The sequence below is a fragment of the Vigna angularis genome, chromosome 8 (genome assembly GCF_016808095.1).
Source record: "Vigna angularis cultivar LongXiaoDou No.4 chromosome 8, ASM1680809v1, whole genome shotgun sequence".
NCBI lineage: Eukaryota > Viridiplantae > Streptophyta > Magnoliopsida > Fabales > Fabaceae > Vigna > Vigna angularis.
Genome location: NC_068977.1, coordinates 7,609,798 through 7,627,229, shown reverse-complemented (window position 1 = coordinate 7,627,229; position 17,432 = coordinate 7,609,798). Strand labels below are relative to the sequence as shown.

Here is a 17,432-nt window from a genome sequence, read left to right as displayed (position 1 = left end):
CCGGCAAGCAATCCGTCGGACCTCTCTCTCTCGAACTCCCTTTCTCCAACTCTCTCGGGCTCTCTCTAGGTTAGACTCTCTCTCTCAACCTTCACTTCTCTCTAAAATTGTTCAAAAATGAAATTCAAATTTCAAACGCCAAACAAAAACCCCTGACCACTCCCTTTCCAAGTCATATTTCATTTTCATTTTAATTTTTGAAACGCACACCCCAGACTGCCCGTGCCCGTCCTCGCCACGTCAGCGTTGAAGCAGGTTTCATCAAAAATTCTCAGATTGCAGCAGCTTTTTCCAACTAAAACGTGGGCCGCTCAAACGCTGACACGTGTGCTGTGTCCAAATGTTGTTAAATTTGGTTGTTCGAGTATCATTTTCCATTTTTTAAATATTAAAAATAGGAAAATGATATTCGAACAACCTAATTTGACAACATTTCGACACAGCGTACGTGTCAGCATGTGAGCGGTCCACATTTTGATGGGAAAAAGCTGCTGAAATCTGCGAAAACCTGCTTCAATTGTGACGTGGCGAGGACGGGGACGGGCAGAGTAGAAGTTGCGTTTCAAATTTGAGATTCATTTTCCAACTTCGTAGAGAGAGAAGCGCGAACGTTGAGAGGGAGACTGTGACCTAGAGAGAGTTGGAGAAAGGGAGTTCGAGAGAGAGAGGTCCGACGGAGTGTCGCCGGACAACGTTGAAGGCCGTGTCGGAGCTAGTCAACCCCTCCAGCTGGTTCCGATTCACGGCCGCCGCAGCTCCGACGTTGGCCAACGAAGCGAAGACGACATCGTCTTCTGTCCGATCCGGCCCAGCGAACTAGGGGCACGTTCAAGGTCTCGCTTCGTCCCTGTGCCGGAGTGCCGCCGGAGCATCGCCGGAGAATCGCCGGAGTGTGGACTGTTCGGTGGACAAAAAAGAGGGGTTTTCCGGGTTGGAGAAAGATGTCTCAGTCTCATGAAAAAACTCTAATACTAATCCAAAAAATGGTGAAAGTGCCCCCACCAAAAGCACTTTTGTTGTTCAATTCCTCAACCTATGAGGGCCTTCATCACACTCCTCACTCTATCTCTTTCATCTTAAACCATCTCCTATCCCATGATGACATGCTACCCCAAGCTCAATCTCTTATCTTGCGTCTAATCTCTGGTCGAATCCCCTTCTACACATTCTCTCCCTCCTCCTTAATACCTCAACTAACACAAGCCCATTTCACCTCTTCTTCAACTTATGCTCCTCTCTGTGAAACAATTGTCAATGCTTATGTTCATTCTCACTTCCTTGATCAGGCCCTCACTTTTCTACACCAGATGATTCACAAGGGTCATCTTCCTACATCAAACACCTTCAACAATCTTCTGTGCTTGCTCATTAGGTCAAACTGTTTCGATAAAGCTTGGTGGGTTTTTAACCAATTCAAGATTAAAGTTGTTATGGATGTCTACACATTTGGGATTATGATCAAGGGTTGTTGTGAGGTTGGTGACTTAATGAAAGGGTTTCGGCTTGTGACCATGTTGGAGGAGTTTGGTTTGTCTCCTAATGTTGTTATATACACTACGTTGATTGACGGGTGCTGCAAGAATGGAGATGTCATGCTGGCGAAGAAGTTGTTTTGCAAGATGGATAGGTTGGGTGTAGTTGCTAATCAACATACTTATAGTGTCTTAATGAACGGGTTTTTCAAACAAGGACTTCAAAGGGAAGGGTTTCAAATGTATGAGAATATGAAGCAAAGTGGAATAGTGCCAAATGTTTATTCCTATAGCTGTGTGATTGGAGAATATTGTAATGGTGGGATGGTGGATAAAGCTTTTAAGGTGTTTGGTGAAATGCGTGAGAAAGGTGTTATGTGTGGGGTTATGACATATAACATTTTAATAGGTGGGCTGTGTCGAGGGAAGAAGTTCGGTGAAGCAATAAAGTTAGTTCATCGATTGAGCAAAGTTGGCCTCAGTCCTAACATTGTTACATACAATATACTGATCAACGGTTTTTGTGGTGTTAGAAAAATAGACACTGCTGCTAGATTATTCAGTCAATTGAAGTCAAATGGACTTTCACCAACTTTAGTAACCTATAATACTCTGATTGCAGGGTATTGTAAGGTTGAGAATTTAACAGGAGCTCTTAGCTTGGTCAAGGAAATGGAAGAGAGATGTTTTGCTCCTTCCAAAGTGAGATATACCATTCTGATTGATGCTTTTGCAAGACTAAATCATATGGAAAAAGCACGCAAAATGCATGCTTTAATGGAGAAGTCTGGTTTGGTTCCAGACGTACACACATACAGTGTCTTAATACATGGGTTATGTAAAACTGGTAACATGAAAGAAGCCTCAAAACTATTCAAATCATTGGGGGAGCTGCATTTCGAACCAAACAATGTTATATATAACACGATGATTCATGGTTACTGCAAAGAAGGAAGCTCTTACAGGGCTTTTAGGCTACTCAATGAAATGGTTCACAATGGAATGGTCCCTAATGTGGCCAGTTTTTGCTCAACCATAGGGCTTCTTTGCAATGATGGAAAGTGGAAGGAAGCAGAGTTTCTCTTAGAAAAGATGATAAATTCAGGACTAAAGCCAACGGTTTCTTTATACAATATGGTTTACAAAGAAAAGATCAACGTTTAGAATGTCGAACATGGTTTAGATCGTCAGGGCCTGTCCCCGAAGGCCACTACTTTAACTGGGTTAGTAATGACATAGTGCTGTGTACTCTTTTATAGCAGGCTAAAATTTCTACATCCCGCAAATGTATTCATTCATCTTGGAATGCATCTTTTACATTTAAAAGAAGTTCATTTCAAAATAACTGAAAATACTCAAAAAATTGATAGAGCTCTGGAAAAAACACCCTTTATAGCATGTCAACCATATGTTCTACACCACAATTGGCCTAGGAACTCCCCAAAACAACACGGATCTAGCCATTGATCTTGGAGGAGAGAACCTCTGGCACGACTGCAGCACAAATGCTATAATTCTTCCTCCAACCGTAAAGTTGTTTGTGAGTCAAAGAAATGCCCCAAAAACGCTTCATCAATTGCCACTGGCTGCATTGACACTTATAAACCAGGTTGTGCAATCAACGATTTTGTTATGACAATGAGCAACTCATAGTGAAATGTTGTATTCTTTACTGTTTTTAGTGTTTGGATTTGTTTTTAGATTTCTCTTAGCATTTCAAATTTGCTTAGATAGTTGTTTTTCCTTTTTAGTTTACTAATGATATTTTGTTGATTCCTAGTTGATTATAGTTTTTATGTGCGTTTTTATATTACCTGCTGCTTTAGTTATCCTTGATTTTAGTTTTCTCGTTTTTAAAAGTTGTAGAGCTATTTTTAGGATCCATTTTCTATTTTAAGAGTAGTTTAAAGTCCTCATTCTATTTTAGCAATATAGTTTAAGTAGTAGTAGAGCTTACGTTACTTTCAGTTTAGTCTTGTTATTTGTAGCTTTAATTCTAGACAATATGTAGAATATTTTGTTAATAAACTTTGATGTGCAAGTTCATGGTAGTGATTTGGTGCTGTTTTGAGTTGTGCAGTGCACTTGAGAGAGCAATTGGCTTCAATATGAGCTGGATGAGATGATTGGCAAAATTGGAGAAAGTGCAGCTGCTGTGAAGGCTTGCAAGCCTGCTGCCACGCTGGATAACTGAAGTCAAAGCTGTCTATTTGTATTGTGCTTAGCTGTCAAGCTTACCTGGACAAGCGGTCAAAGAACTCTAAGAGGCAAATTTAAGAAGCTGGCTGACTTGTTACCTGGAAAAACTGAAGCAGAAGCATGCGGTGAGGACTGATTGCACGGGAAGCTAACTTGTTCTTGACACTAAGCTGACCTGCTATAGACAGTATCTTGGTAGTTGATTAGTTACTTAGGTAGTTAGCTATATAAGGACTGTAATAGAGGTATTAGAAACGTGACACTACATATTTAGACACTCTTGCATTCTTTATTTGTCAATGCTGTCAGACAATTGCTCTTTGTGTTATGATGTTTATGAAACATGTATCCAGACAACGAGTGAGTTGTAAAATTCTGTGCATCCACACATGTACTTGGACTAACAGAGTAGTAAAAAAGCATCTGTTAGTTTTCACTCGAGTCTGTGTAATATGTAAAAGCAGTATATAATCCTTCTGATTGATTTTGCTAAAAGAAAATTAATATCTTTTAACAATGAAGGGAGTTAGATAATAGCGTAATGCTTAAATAGTTTGCTTTGATCCCCAATGTGTAGTTATTTCTCACTATTATCTATGTTGTGATTCAATGCTCCACTTTATTTACAATTATGGAGTGTTGTTAATGAACAGGATTGTCGGTGTTACTATCCTAAGGAAACGAAATTCTGATCTTGTAAGTGATGGTGACACAGGTAGTTCTTTCACCAATATAAGTCTTATTTTGTTCTTTATTTTGGAGGAGGGGATCAAAGATTTTGCTTGAATAACAATATTCTGCAATGGCAACAAAGAAGTCTTTCATTTTAAATTAGTCTGTTTCGGTGCACGTGTTGGGTGTCTCCTATGGCTATATTAATTTAGAAGGTTTTGGAACTCAAAAATTTTCTATCCATGATTAGTCATGGTACAAACGACTCCAGTGGATAAATTGTATCCGCATAAAGAATATTAATAGAGATTTGCAAATGCTAAGAAGTCGTTTGTGATTGTGGTATTATTTTCACTTATGCAGTCAAATCAGTGAGCATATATGGTTCTCCTAGACGTTGCAGTGGCCAAGGTGATATCCTTTCTGGAAGGCAAGTCCTCTGTTTTTGTTTCAAAATTCTCGTGTGCTATATTATGTTTGGGTGGTTCTTCTCTGTGAGATGGAAATTTCTTTATTTTCCGTAGTTGATTTTTCTAGTGCCAAATTTGCTGATGAACTTTCAAGTAGAATATTGATTTCCTGTTTAAATGAATAAATCATATCCTCATCTTTTTGGCTGGAACACAACTATATCTAATACTTAAAAGTACTTCTGGAAGGAGATTATTTCGATAATGCTGTTTAGACATTCTTCATTAGTTCTTCTGAGAATTGAAGTAAAGTGACTCAATTACTGATTGGCAGGAAGTATTTACTTATATGCTGTTGGCTAATCTTTTTATTGATGGGAAGAAAATGGAATGACATTACTATCCTCATTACTTGAGTTTTTCAAAATTAAGATAAAATAAAATAAAACATGGTAGAATCCATTCCATCCGACGCTTCTGACCTCCCAAATGTTTTTGGGGATTATGGAACCCACTTACACTTTATTTAATATGATTTAAAATCTTTACTCCAGTCCTCGTTGGATATCGAGTGATATCTTTAACCCATTTCTTGACATCGTACTCCATTGCAGACGTTTTTTTAGCTCCATTGATATCATTAATTGTGCAGTTGGAACATGAAGTTTTTTTTATGCTTATCTTAAGTAGTGCAGTGTGGCTGTCTTCTTATCATGGGCACGTCAACATATCTTGGCTGCTGATTCAAACTCGAATCTCAGTTGTAAAAATCCAACAGTTGTGGGATGCATTGCTGGGTCTGCTATATTGAGGAAGGCTGCATCACTTGCTTTTCTAAAGAAGAAAAGATCCACAGTCACTGGTAACATCATTGAATGCTTGGGACAAAGGTAGTGTATTATAGGACGAAATTGTTTGTGGGATTGTGACCAAATATTTTTTAAGCTTTTGCATTCTTTGTTGCAGTTTGGAAGATATTTCTCCTGCCAGTTAATTCACTCTAGATGCTCACTGTTGGCAACCAAGTTTACTTATCCTGCAATAATATTTTCTTTCTTTGTTGAGTTTTCTTCTTTCTTGTCTTTATTTCTCCCATTTTGGTCTGCTTTTTTTATTTTGAATATTTAAAACATGTCTGCCTGTTTTGCAATGATAGCCAAAGTGTGTGGAACAGAGTTTGGCTAAAACTTAACGTTAAACGTGCACATGTGAAACTTAAGTTTACTACGTTTTCTGAGCTGCCAAACATTTAAATGTTTGCCAAAGTGTGTGGAACAGAGTTTGGCTATCATAAGCATTGACAATTGTTTCACAGAGAGGAGCATAAGTTGAAGAAGAGGTGAAATGGGCTTGTGTTAGTTGAGGTATTAAGGAGGAGGGAGAGAATGTGTAGAAGGGGATTCGACCAGAGATTAGACGCAAGATAAGAGATTGAGCTTGGGGTAGCATGTCATCATGGGATAGGAGATGGTTTAAGATGAAAGAGATAGAGTGAGGAGTGTGATGAAGGCCCTCATAGGTTGAGGAATTGAACAACAAAAGTGCTTTTGGTGGGGGCACTTTCACCATTTTTTGGATTAGTATTAGAGTTTTTTCATGAGACTGAGACATCTTTCTCCAACCCGGAAAACCCCTCTTTTTTGTCCACCGAACAGTCCACACTCCGGCGATTCTCCGGCGATGCTCCGGCGGCACTCCGGCACAGGGACGAAGCGAGACCTTGAACGTGCCCCTAGTTCGCTGGGCCGGATCGGACAGAAGACGATGCCGTCTTCGCTTCGTTGGCCAACGTCGGAGCTGCGGCGGCCGTGAATCGGAACCGGCTGGAGGGGTTGACTAGCTCCGACACGGCCTTCAACGTTGTCCGGCGACACTCCGTCGGACCTCTCTCTCTCGAACTCCCTTTCTCCAATTCTCTCTAGGTCACAGTCTCCCTCTCAACGTTCGCGCTTCTCTCTCTACGAAGTTGGAAAATGAATCTCAAATTTGAAACGCAACTTCTACTCTGCCCGTGCCCGTCCTCGCCACGTCACAATTGAAGCAGGTTTTCTCAGATTTCAGCAGCTTTTTCCCATCAAAACGTGGACCGCTCACATGCTGACACGTACGCTGTGTCGAAATGTTGTCAAATTAGGTTGTTCGAATATCATTTTCCTTATTTGGAAAATGATACTCGAACAACCAAATTTGACAACATTTGGACACAGCACACGTGTCAGCGTTTGAGCGGCCCACGTTTTTAATGGAAAAAGCTGCTGCAATCTGAGAAAGTCTGATGAAACCTGCCTCAACGCTGACGTGGCGAGGACGGGCACGGGCAGATTGGGGTGTGCGTTTCAAATTTGAATTTTATTTTCTCACTTCGTAGACAGAGAAGCGGCGCGAACAACCAAAACGACTTGTGTGACCTAGACAGAGAGACGAAAGAGTTGGAGAAAGGAGGGATCACGAGCGACAGAGAGAGAGACCGAGTCCGCGCCGGAGTGCCGCCGTCCACTGTTGAAGGCCTCGTACAGAACCACCTGTGAACACTGGTTTTGTATCCCCTACTGACATTGACGGAAATGAACAACCTTTGAAGACGTATGTTAGGGTTCGATCACGAAGGCGTTACAAGGGAAGAGCACTTAGGACTCCATACACCGGAACCGTAGTGCTTAGAATAAAAAATGAGTGATTTGTGTATTTAGTTGATGGAAAATGTTATTTGGAAAGTAATGATAATTGTAAATAGATTAAGAAAACAATGTTTAATGTAACGTCCCGGCAACTCACAGGGACCATCGACTACCCCCACAGATCACCACCAGGCTTTCCAGTGTGCTTTGTCCTCACTCGCACACTTTCCGGGAAAACTTCCCAGAAGGTCACCCATCCCAGAATTACTCCAAGCTAAGCACGCTTAACCATGGAGTTCTTATGGGTCAGGCTACCGAAAAGTAAATGCATTTTGGTGATATGAGTAGTCAAATCACTTCCTTTAAGCTATCCTTCAACTGTATAGTCCCATACCTACACAGTCTCCAGATCCCTCTCATTCCGGTGTATGTTCGATTCGTCCATGTACCCCTTCCACCCGAAGCTGCCCCCCACAGATCACCACCAGGCTTTCCAGTGTGCTTTGTCCTCACTCGCACACTTTCCGGGAAAACTTCCCAGAAGGTCACCCATCCCAGAATTACTCCAAGCTAAGCACGCTTAACCATGGAGTTCTTATGGGTCAGGCTACCGAAAAGTAAATGCATTTTGGTGATATGAGTAGTCAAATCACTTCCTTTAAGCTATCCTTCAACTGTATAGTCCCATACCTACACAGTCTCCAGATCCCTCTCATTCCGGTGTATGTTCGATTCGTCCATGTACCCCTTCCACCCGAAGCTGCCAGGAGCCGCTCCTTGTCTGTGCCCCCTACACCATGCTTCTTGCACCGGCGTCACTCCCCGCCCTCGTCTCCGTGCCCGGGTGTCACATGCCCACCAGCTTCCGCTTGGTTCGTCCTCAAACCACACCGTACTGGGAGAGGCTAGGCTCTGATACCATCTGTAACGTCCCGGCAACTCACAGGGACCATCGACTGCCCCCACAGATCACCACCAGGCTTTCCAGTGTGCTTTGTCCTCACTCGCACACTTTCCGGGAAAACTTCCCAGAAGGTCACCCATCCCAGAATTACTCCAAGCTAAGCACGCTTAACCATGGAGTTCTTATGGGTCAGGCTACCGAAAAGTAAATGCATTTTGGTGATATGAGTAGTCAAATCAATTCCTTTAAGCTATCCTTCAACTGTATAGTCCCATACCTACACAGTCTCCAGATCCCTCTCATTCCGGTGTATGTTCGATTCGTCCATGTACCCCTTCCACCCGAAGCTGCCAGGAGCCGCTCCTTGTCTGTGCCCCCTGCACCATGCTTCTTGCACCGGCGTCACTCCCCGCCCTCGTCTCCGTGCCCGGGTGTCACATTCCAATAAAGAGAACAGTCGGATCATGACGTGTAATTAAATGTAAAATTACAGTCATCCAGAAATAAAAGAAAACGGAAATTCAAACTTAAATAGCTTAAAGAGTCGAACACTACACGTGTTCAGATGGGAAACTCCTAAGAAGACTACTCCGCAACCTTAGTATCCTCCAGCTCTTGCTCTAAAGGGATCTCTTCAACAACGTCTACTCCCATCCAAGTGGATGATCATCGCCAGAGAAACATACCCAAACAGTACACAACACAAACAATGCAAGGGTGAGCTAGACATAAAAAGCATGTTATCATACATAGAACAAATAAGATATATTCGTTAAACCACAAATCACAAACGAACACGTCATGCAAAAGTCCCCCAAACATGATAAATTGACATCACAAGACTCATCTTTACACTCGCATATTTCAGCTGACACTCCCCAACATTATTCAAGGTAAATACACACGGCTCATCTTTACACTCGCATAGTTCAGTTGGCACTCCCCAACACTATGCAAGGCAAATACACACGTCACATCTTTACACTCGCATAGTTCAGTTGGCACTCCCCAACACTATGCAAGGTAAATACACACGTCTCATCTTTACACTCGCATAGTTCAGTTGGCACTCCCCAACACTATGCAAGGTAAATACACCCGACTCTTCTTTACACTCGCATAGTTCAGCTGGCACTCCCCAACACTATGCAAGGTAAATACACCCGACTCTTCTTTACACTCGCATAGTTCAGCTGGCACTCCCCAACACTATGCAAGGTAAATACACCCGACTCTTCTTTACACTCGCATAGTTCAGCTGGCACTCCCCAACACTATGCAAGGTAATATTTCCAACACGACTATCTTTACACTCACATACATCATTTACATTCACAATCGTATCATCACAATAATTTATCATATTTCATACATTCTCATAACTTTTACATACATCACATCACAGCATATAATCCAAACATTTGTACACAGTTCAATTTAATAGAAAATGGATTTAGAATACATTTTTGGTAGAGTATTAATTGGACGAGCACTATTCACCGGACACCATGGGACGTACGTTTCTGGACGAACGCCATTTGCAACAGGCCGAACACTCTTGGACGAACGTCAACAAAACAAAATGGACGAACGTTGTCTAAGCAATATGGACGAACGCTCGCTTGATGATTTGGACGAACGTTCAACAATTCGGACGAACGCACAACTATTCGGACGAACGCACAACTATTTGAACGAACGCTCAACTGCTTTGTCGAACACTATTTGGACGCACGCTCAAAAGCACGGTCGAACACTATTTGGACGAACGCTTAAAAGCATGGACGAACACTATTTACTGAACACTATTGGACGAACGCTCATCTATTTGGACGAACGCTCAACAATTTGGACGAACGCGAACGCTCATTAGGACGAACGTTCACTGGGAAGGACGAACGCTCAAAAACACGGACGCTCAACTATTTGAACGAACGCTCACAGAAACTTAAGGCCGAACGCTTGGACGAGCAAATTGGACGAACGTCCAATTTGGCTCGGACGAACGCGCTCCGCAGCATCTCGCGCTCGGGCGCGACATGCTGGGCGCGGCATTTCCAGTGCCACTCGCGCCTGGGCGCGACAGTGGGGCGCCCGGGCGTGACCTGATGCAGAATTCTGCAGAATACAGAATTCTGCAGATTTGAGGTCAGAACCTCTCTTACCATTTTCAACCCTTTTTAATTAACTTCTAACACCCTTAATTCATGTTTTATACTAGATTGAACTTACCTAATTGATTATAAACGTTCCTTATTCAATTCTTAAGGGATTCATACTCAAATTCAACCATAAAACACCAATTTTCATAACTTTGATACTAAAAATCCAATTCCACTACTTTGCACCTATTTTGATCAATTTGATGACTCCAACAAGTCACAATACAGTAGGTGAAACTATTCCAAATGCTCAATAACACTCTAGACCCCAAATACTCAAAATCACTACCTCACTTCCTCTCCAAATGACTAAAAAGCTATGAAATTCCAATTTCCTTCAATTCTAAAACATACAAGATTACATACATGAATCAACACATCAATTTCAGTTCAACCATACATACAACCACCATTTTCCAGCATCCTACTCATGCAACAACTATCAACATCCAGAAAATCCAACTCCCCTTACCTCTTGAAGACCTCCTAACAATCTTGAATGCAGTAAAGCTCTGGACGTTCTCTGCCTCACCTCTGGATGTAGCACCCAACACTTCACTTGAATCTACCTTCCTCAAGCTTGCAGCTGCAACGCCGGACGACCTCTGCCTCACTTCTCCCAAGTCTGCAGCAAGCTTACTCTCTTCTCCAGATGCAACATCCAACCTCCTTCAATCCCTGATTTCCCTTTTTAAGAAGAAAGACACGTTGCTTCTCACAGCCACTGCTCAGTGCTATGCCCACCAAGGAAGGAGATGATGGTGTTCTCATGGTGCTTGGAGCACTTGGAAGTGGAGAGGTCCACCATCTACCAGCCGCCCACTCCACCCAGCCGTTCACCATCATCGTGCAGCCGTCCACTGAGCTCCTTCCCCCACTAACAAAGTGCAGCAGCCCATTAGAAGGCCTACCCTACCATTTTCATTTTTAAAATAAAATTAAAAAGGACACCCGGTCCTTACATTTAATGTATCCGATTTAGTTCAATGAAATAAAATTTGAGTTTTGGTTTTGAATTGGTCTCATATTTTATTTCTTCAATACCATTGTTATTATGAGTTGTGGGTTTGTGGATTTCAGAATGTGGTCATTTTTTGTGTCTCCTAAGTTGCAGGGTTGTTTGTAAGATGTTCGTGTTTGAGTGGTCTTTCTGGGTAACATGGGTGACGAATGTCAAAACCAGTTTATTTGAAGGACAATTTGAGTGGGGGTGATGTGATGTGAGGCCAAGGAGTGTGGGGTGACCCCTCATCAGTTGGAGGAGCAAGGTATGCAAGGGATGAGTGAGGGTGTTGAAAAAAGGGTCTAGTAATCGTTTACAGCATCCCTGTAAACGATTACCCGAGAGGAAATTGGATTTTGTACAGAAAGTCCAACACAGGTACTCAGTCAGGTGAACAAGGGTCACCATTTAAAAAAAAGGTGACTTTTATGCAATTCTGCACCTGTCTGAGGCTGGTCCAGGTGTTTCAGTGGTGGGAGAGGGTGGTTGGTGATGTGATGTGAGGCCAAGGAGTGTGGGGTGACCCATCATCAGTTGGAGGAGCAAGGTGTGCAAGGGATGAATGAGGGTGTTCAAAAAAGGGTCTGGTAATCGTTTACAGCAGCCCTGTAAACGATGACCCGAGAGGAAATTGGATTTTGTACAGAAAGTCCAAAACAGGTACTCAGTCAGGTGAACAGGGGTCACCATTGGAAAAAAGGTGACTTTTAGGCACTTCTGCACCTATCTGAGGCTAGTCCAGGTGTTTGAGTGCTGGGATAGGGTGGTTGGTGATGTGATGTAAGGCCAAAGAGTGTTGGGTGACCCCTCATCAGTTGCAGGAGCAAGGTGTGCAAGGGATGAGTGAGGGTGTTGAAAAAAGGGTCTGGTAATCGTTTACACCATCCCTGTAAATGATTACCCGAGAGGAAATTGGATTTTGTACAGAAAGTCCAACACAGGTACTCAGTCAGGTGAACAGGAGTCACCATTGGAAACAAGGTGACTTTTAGGCACTTCTGCACCTATCTGAGGCTGGTCCAGGTGTTTGAGTGCTGGGATAGGGTGGTTGGTGATGTGATGTGAGGCCAAAGAGTGTGGGGTGACCCCTCATCAGTTGCAGGAGCAAGGTGTGCAAGGGATGAGTGAGGGTGTTGAAAAAAGGGTCTGGTAATCGTTTACACCATCCTTGTAAACGATTACCCGAGAGGAAATTGGATTTTGTACAGAAAGTCCAACACAGGTACTCAGTCATGTGAACAGGGGTCACCATTAAAAAAAAGGTGACTTTTATGCAATTCTGCACCTGTCTGAGGCTGGTCCAGGTGTTTCAGTGGTGGGAGAGGGTGGTTGGTGATGTTATGTGAGGCCAAGGAGTGTGGGGTGACCCATCATCAGTTGGAGGAGCAAGGTGTGCAAGGGATGAATGAGGGTGTTCAAAAAAGGGTCTGGTAATCGTTTACAGCATCCCTGTAAACGATTACCCGAGAGGAAATTGGATTTTGTACAGAAAGTCCAACACAGGTACTCAGTCAGGTGAACAAGGGTCACCATTGGAAAAAAGGTGACTTTTAGGCACTTCTGCACCTATCTGAGGCTGGTCCAGGTGTTTGAGTGCTGGGATAGGGTGGTTGGTGATGTGATATGAGGCCAAAGAGTGTGGGGTGACCCCTCATCAGTTGCAGGAGCAAGGTGTGCAAGGGATGAGTGGGGGTGTTGAAAAAAGGGTCTGGTAATCGTTTACACCATCCTTGTAAACGATTACCCGAGAGGAAATTGGATTTTGTACAGAAAGTCCAACACAGATACTCAGTCAGGTGAACAGGGGTCACCATTAAAAAAAACGGTGACTTTTATGCAATTCTGCACCTGTCTGAGGCTGGTCTAGGTGTTTCAGTGCTGGGATAGGGTGGTTGGTGATGTGATGTGAGGCCAAGGAGTGTGGGGTGACCCCTCATCAGTTGGAGGAGCAAGGTGTGCAAGGGATGAGTGAGGGTGTTGAAAAAAGGGTCTGGTAATCGTTTACACCAACCCTGTAAACGATTATCCGAGAGAAAATTGTAATTTGTACAGAAAGTCCAACACAGGTACTCAGTCAGGTCAACAGGGGTCACCATTGGAAAAAGAAGTGACTTTTAGGCACTTTTGCACTGGTCTTAGGCTATTCCATGTGTTCCAATGGTGGGAGAGGGAGGTTAGTGATGTGATTATGTCCCAATGATGGAGGAAAGTGATGTTTTGGCACCCCATGATGGAGGAAAGAAACAATGTTTATGAGATGAGCAACTTGGGTGAGATAACATGCTGTCAACTTTGACCTTTGTTGGCTATTTTACTGATAACGTTTCACACCGACCTCCAAATGATGTGATTCTTTTTTTATTAAAAACTAGACTCAAAAATCTTTCCAATTACTACTAATTTGTAATTTTTGGACATCTGAGTTGGTACAGTTTATTCTTTCAAGTTAGCGTTTCATATATTTTTGCCAACTCTGACCTTTGCTTGTTCTTTTGCTCATAACTTTCTCCACCGAACTCCAAATGAGTTGATTCTTGTTTTGTTGGAATCTATACTCAAATACCTTTCAAATTATGCCTTATAAATCAAGTTTACACCTTCTTTGACACTGTAATCGATTACAAGGACACTGTAAACGATTACCCGAGAAAAAATTGGATTTTGTACAGAAAGTCCAACAGAGGTAGTCAGTCAGGTTAACATGGGTGACCATTGTCAAAAAAAGTGAGTTTTAAGCACTTTTGAACTTTTCTTAGGCTGGTCCTGGTGTTTCAGTGGTGGGAAGTGATGTTTTGGCACCCCATGATGGAGGGAAAAAACAATGTTTATGAGATGAGCAACTTGGGTGAGATAACATGCTGTCAACTTTGACCTTTGCTGGCTATTTTACTGATAACTTTTCCCACCGACCTCCAAATGATGTGATTCTTTTTTTATTAGAAACTAGACTCAAAACTCTTTCCAATGACTACTAATTTGTAATTTTTGGACATCTGAGTTGGTACAGTTTATTGTTTCAAGTTAGCGTTTCATATATTTTTGCCAACTCTGACCTTTGCTTGTTCTTTTGGTCATAACTTTCTCCACCGAACACCAAATGAGTTGATTCTTTTTTTGTTGGAATCTATACTCAAAGACCTTTCAAATTATGCCTTAGAAATCAAGTTTACACCTTCTTTTACACTGTAATCGATTACAAGGACACTGTAAACGATTACCCGAGAGAAAATTGGATTTTGTACAGAAAGTCCAACAGAGGTAGTCAGTCAGGTTAACATGGGTGACCATTGTCAAAATAAGTGAGTTTTAAGCACTTTTGATCTTGTCTTAGGCTGGTCCTGGTGTTTTAGTGGTGGGAAGTGATGAATGAATATTCTTGTACCGTTCGGTCATTAACGTTCGTTTTTGTGTTTGGTTTAGTTTTCAATATCATTTTCCATTGCCTGTTATCTTCATACCGTTCGGTCACCTAATATCGTTCGTCCTGTTCATTAACTGTTTAAGCTGCTTTTACCGTTCGGCTTTATTGTGCTCATTTCTGATTTACTGCCTTAACCGGTCGGCCTTGTTATAAGAACCGTGCAGTTAGGACGCTCGGTATTTAGCGTTCGCTCAAATCAATTATCGGAGACCGCTCGGTCTCAATGTTATTACAGCTCGGTTTTTACTTCTGTGCAATTTATACTTCAACCTTTCGTTCTGTGCTTTGGACCGTTCGGTCTTTTGTCAATTGTTTTTAACTTTCAACTTTTAATTAATTTAATTTTCCTTGCAAAACAATCCAAAAAAAACCGCCCCTTTTTTTCATGTGTCATCTATGACTGAACCGCAATACTTCCTAGTCTATACTGCATTAATTCAAATCATCAATAACTCGTTAAATGGATTTAGAATCTTAAACAAAAGATGAACATTGGGGCACCTATTGCTGCACCAAATTCAATAAACTGGCCGTAAAAGGTTATCATATGACGCTACAAAAGCGTACATTAACATAATTACAATTTGCTTCTTAGGAGGACCACGAAAGTCACTATTGACTCGGTGTTCAAGAATCCATATAACAATTCCAATCACAAAAAATGAGACAGTCGTAGCACACCACATATCTGCTGTAAATGGTTGATAGGACGAGCGTCCTCTGCGCGCTGGACGAGCCTCCTCTCTGCGCGCTGGACGACCATCCCCTCTGGGCGACAAGCGTCTGGACGAGCGTCCTCGGCCAGCTCGGCCAGCGTTCTCCGCTAGCTGGGCGAGCGATCTCCGCTCTCTGGACGAGCGTCCACTTGCTGGACGAGCCTCCTCTGCGCGCTTGACGAGCGTCCGCTGCGCGCTGGATGAGCGTCCCCTCTGGGCGACAAGCGTCTGTGCGAGCGTTGATCTCCGCTCTCTGGACGAGCGTCCACTTGCTGGACAAGCAACCACTTGCTGGACGAGCCTCCTCTGCGCGCTGGACGAGCGTCCCCTCCGCGATGCGCGCTGGACGAGCGTCCTCGCTTGCTGTTCGATGGGCGTTCGTTATCTGGTCAAAGAACGCTCAAAACCATACTTGGCCGAACGCTCAAAACCGAACGCTGAAGAGAAACATCATGGAGGCCGAGCGTTCAAATGAGAATTCACCAAGACCGAACGTTCACTAAAACACTATGACCGAACGGTTGAAGCTGAGAATTGCCGAACGTCGTAAAGGAATGGATGGACGAACGGTCGAATAAGGTCAAGGACGAACGGTGGAGGACGAACGCTCTTTTTTTTATTGTTATGTTTTAATTTTATTTTTGTTTTTTTTTTTTATTTTACACTCATGAATAAAACAAATCTATTAGTCAATTCGGACGAAATTGGGTGTTGACAATTATCAGTTTAAATAGATTTAAAATATCCTATCTTAAATTGTTTAAAAATTTGATTTGATACAGTGCTGCTTCAACTTTCTATACCTGAAAATATAAAATTAATATTAGAGAACGTTCCAAGCTGGATGCAGTGCTGCTTCAACCTCTCATTCCAAGCTCTCCAAAGACGTTCCAAGCGAAACCATTTGCAGCTGGATGTGTACGTACGCGGTGGCTCGTGAACGTGCGCCTCCAAGTTGGCAGCTGGATGCAGTCCTTCTATCTCCAAAAGCAACGTTCCAAAGACCAAGAGCCAAAGGTGAGAGAGTCCGTCTGAGAAGTATATGGCAGCTGGATGTGTACTGAGGTGTGGGCTGGGTGCAGTTCTCCTCTCTCAAGGCAACGTTCTCCAAGAAACAAAAACAATATGAGAGAGTTCTCCCGTCCCCATCTGCATGCTGAATGTCGTCCCCCTTTCTTCCAGAGCCCCTGGAAAAAAGATGAGAACCTAGAGTTGTTGTTGGAGAATCTCCCTGCTCCTGGCCGTCCACCTTCTCTTGTTCTCCACCTCTCTTACAAAAATAATTTCTCCACTCCTCTTTTCAGAGAATTCCTGAACCAAAGTGGCAGCAAGCGTGCAACTATTCTTTCTGCATTTCTGGAGGTGGCAGTTATCAGTCCCGAGCGTGAATGAGTGCAGCCTCTTTCTTTTCTATTTTCTTCCTCCGGACCATGCTGGATGTGTTTGTTATTCTCTTGGGGCGTCAGTGTGCAGGCCATGCGTCTTCCAGTTGAACCAAAGAAAATAATATCTCCCACGCTTATTGTATGCTCTACTGCCTCCAACGTGTAGTGTGCTTCTTGTTCCAGAATGGAATGCACCGTGTCCAGCTCTACATCACGTGTACACCACTTCTTGCTTTCTTCTGTTTTCTCTTCGGCTGGAGTGCTACATTCCCTTCTTCCGTGGGCCTCATTGCCTTCGTGCGGGATGTGTGATCTTGTGTTGGACCGTGGCTTTACTAAGCTGGACAAGCATCAGCTGTTTGGACCGAGTGCACCCTCCCAGCTCAAGTGAATTAGTAGCTTCTTCCTTAAATTGCCAAAGCCCAATTGTCCAATGTCAACCGTGGCAGCTGCGTGTGTTTCTTTCCAGT

General features: G+C 42.9%; 1 protein-coding gene across 4 annotated transcripts; it reads left to right on the top strand.

Moving 5' to 3' along the window:
- Window positions 1–567: 567 nt before the first annotated feature.
- LOC128193813 (pentatricopeptide repeat-containing protein At4g11690-like) lies at window positions 568–5,972 on the top strand. 4 transcript variants are annotated; one of them, XM_052867943.1, is made up of 4 exons: window positions 568–2,695; window positions 3,553–3,796; window positions 4,325–4,386; window positions 4,707–4,721. In XM_052867943.1, exon 1 carries the CDS (start codon window positions 942–944, stop codon window positions 2,634–2,636), a length of 1,695 nt encoding a protein of 564 aa, XP_052723903.1. In that variant the 5' UTR covers window positions 568–941; the 3' UTR covers window positions 2,637–2,695; window positions 3,553–3,796; window positions 4,325–4,386; window positions 4,707–4,721. The 4 variants fall into 4 exon arrangements, with proteins under 4 accessions (XP_052723903.1, XP_052723904.1, XP_052723902.1 ...); XM_052867944.1 differs by lacking the exon at window positions 4,325–4,386 and having other exon boundaries at window positions 4,707–5,972; XM_052867942.1 differs by lacking the exons at window positions 4,325–4,386; window positions 4,707–4,721 and having other exon boundaries at window positions 3,553–4,188.
- The last annotated feature ends 11,460 nt before the right edge of the window (window positions 5,973–17,432 follow it).

Bases quoted from the DNA above. Each gene is read 5' to 3' on its own strand.
- LOC128193813 (XM_052867944.1), top strand. From the start codon at position 942: ATGTCTCAGTCTCATGAAAAAACTCTAATACTAATCCAAAAAATGGTG.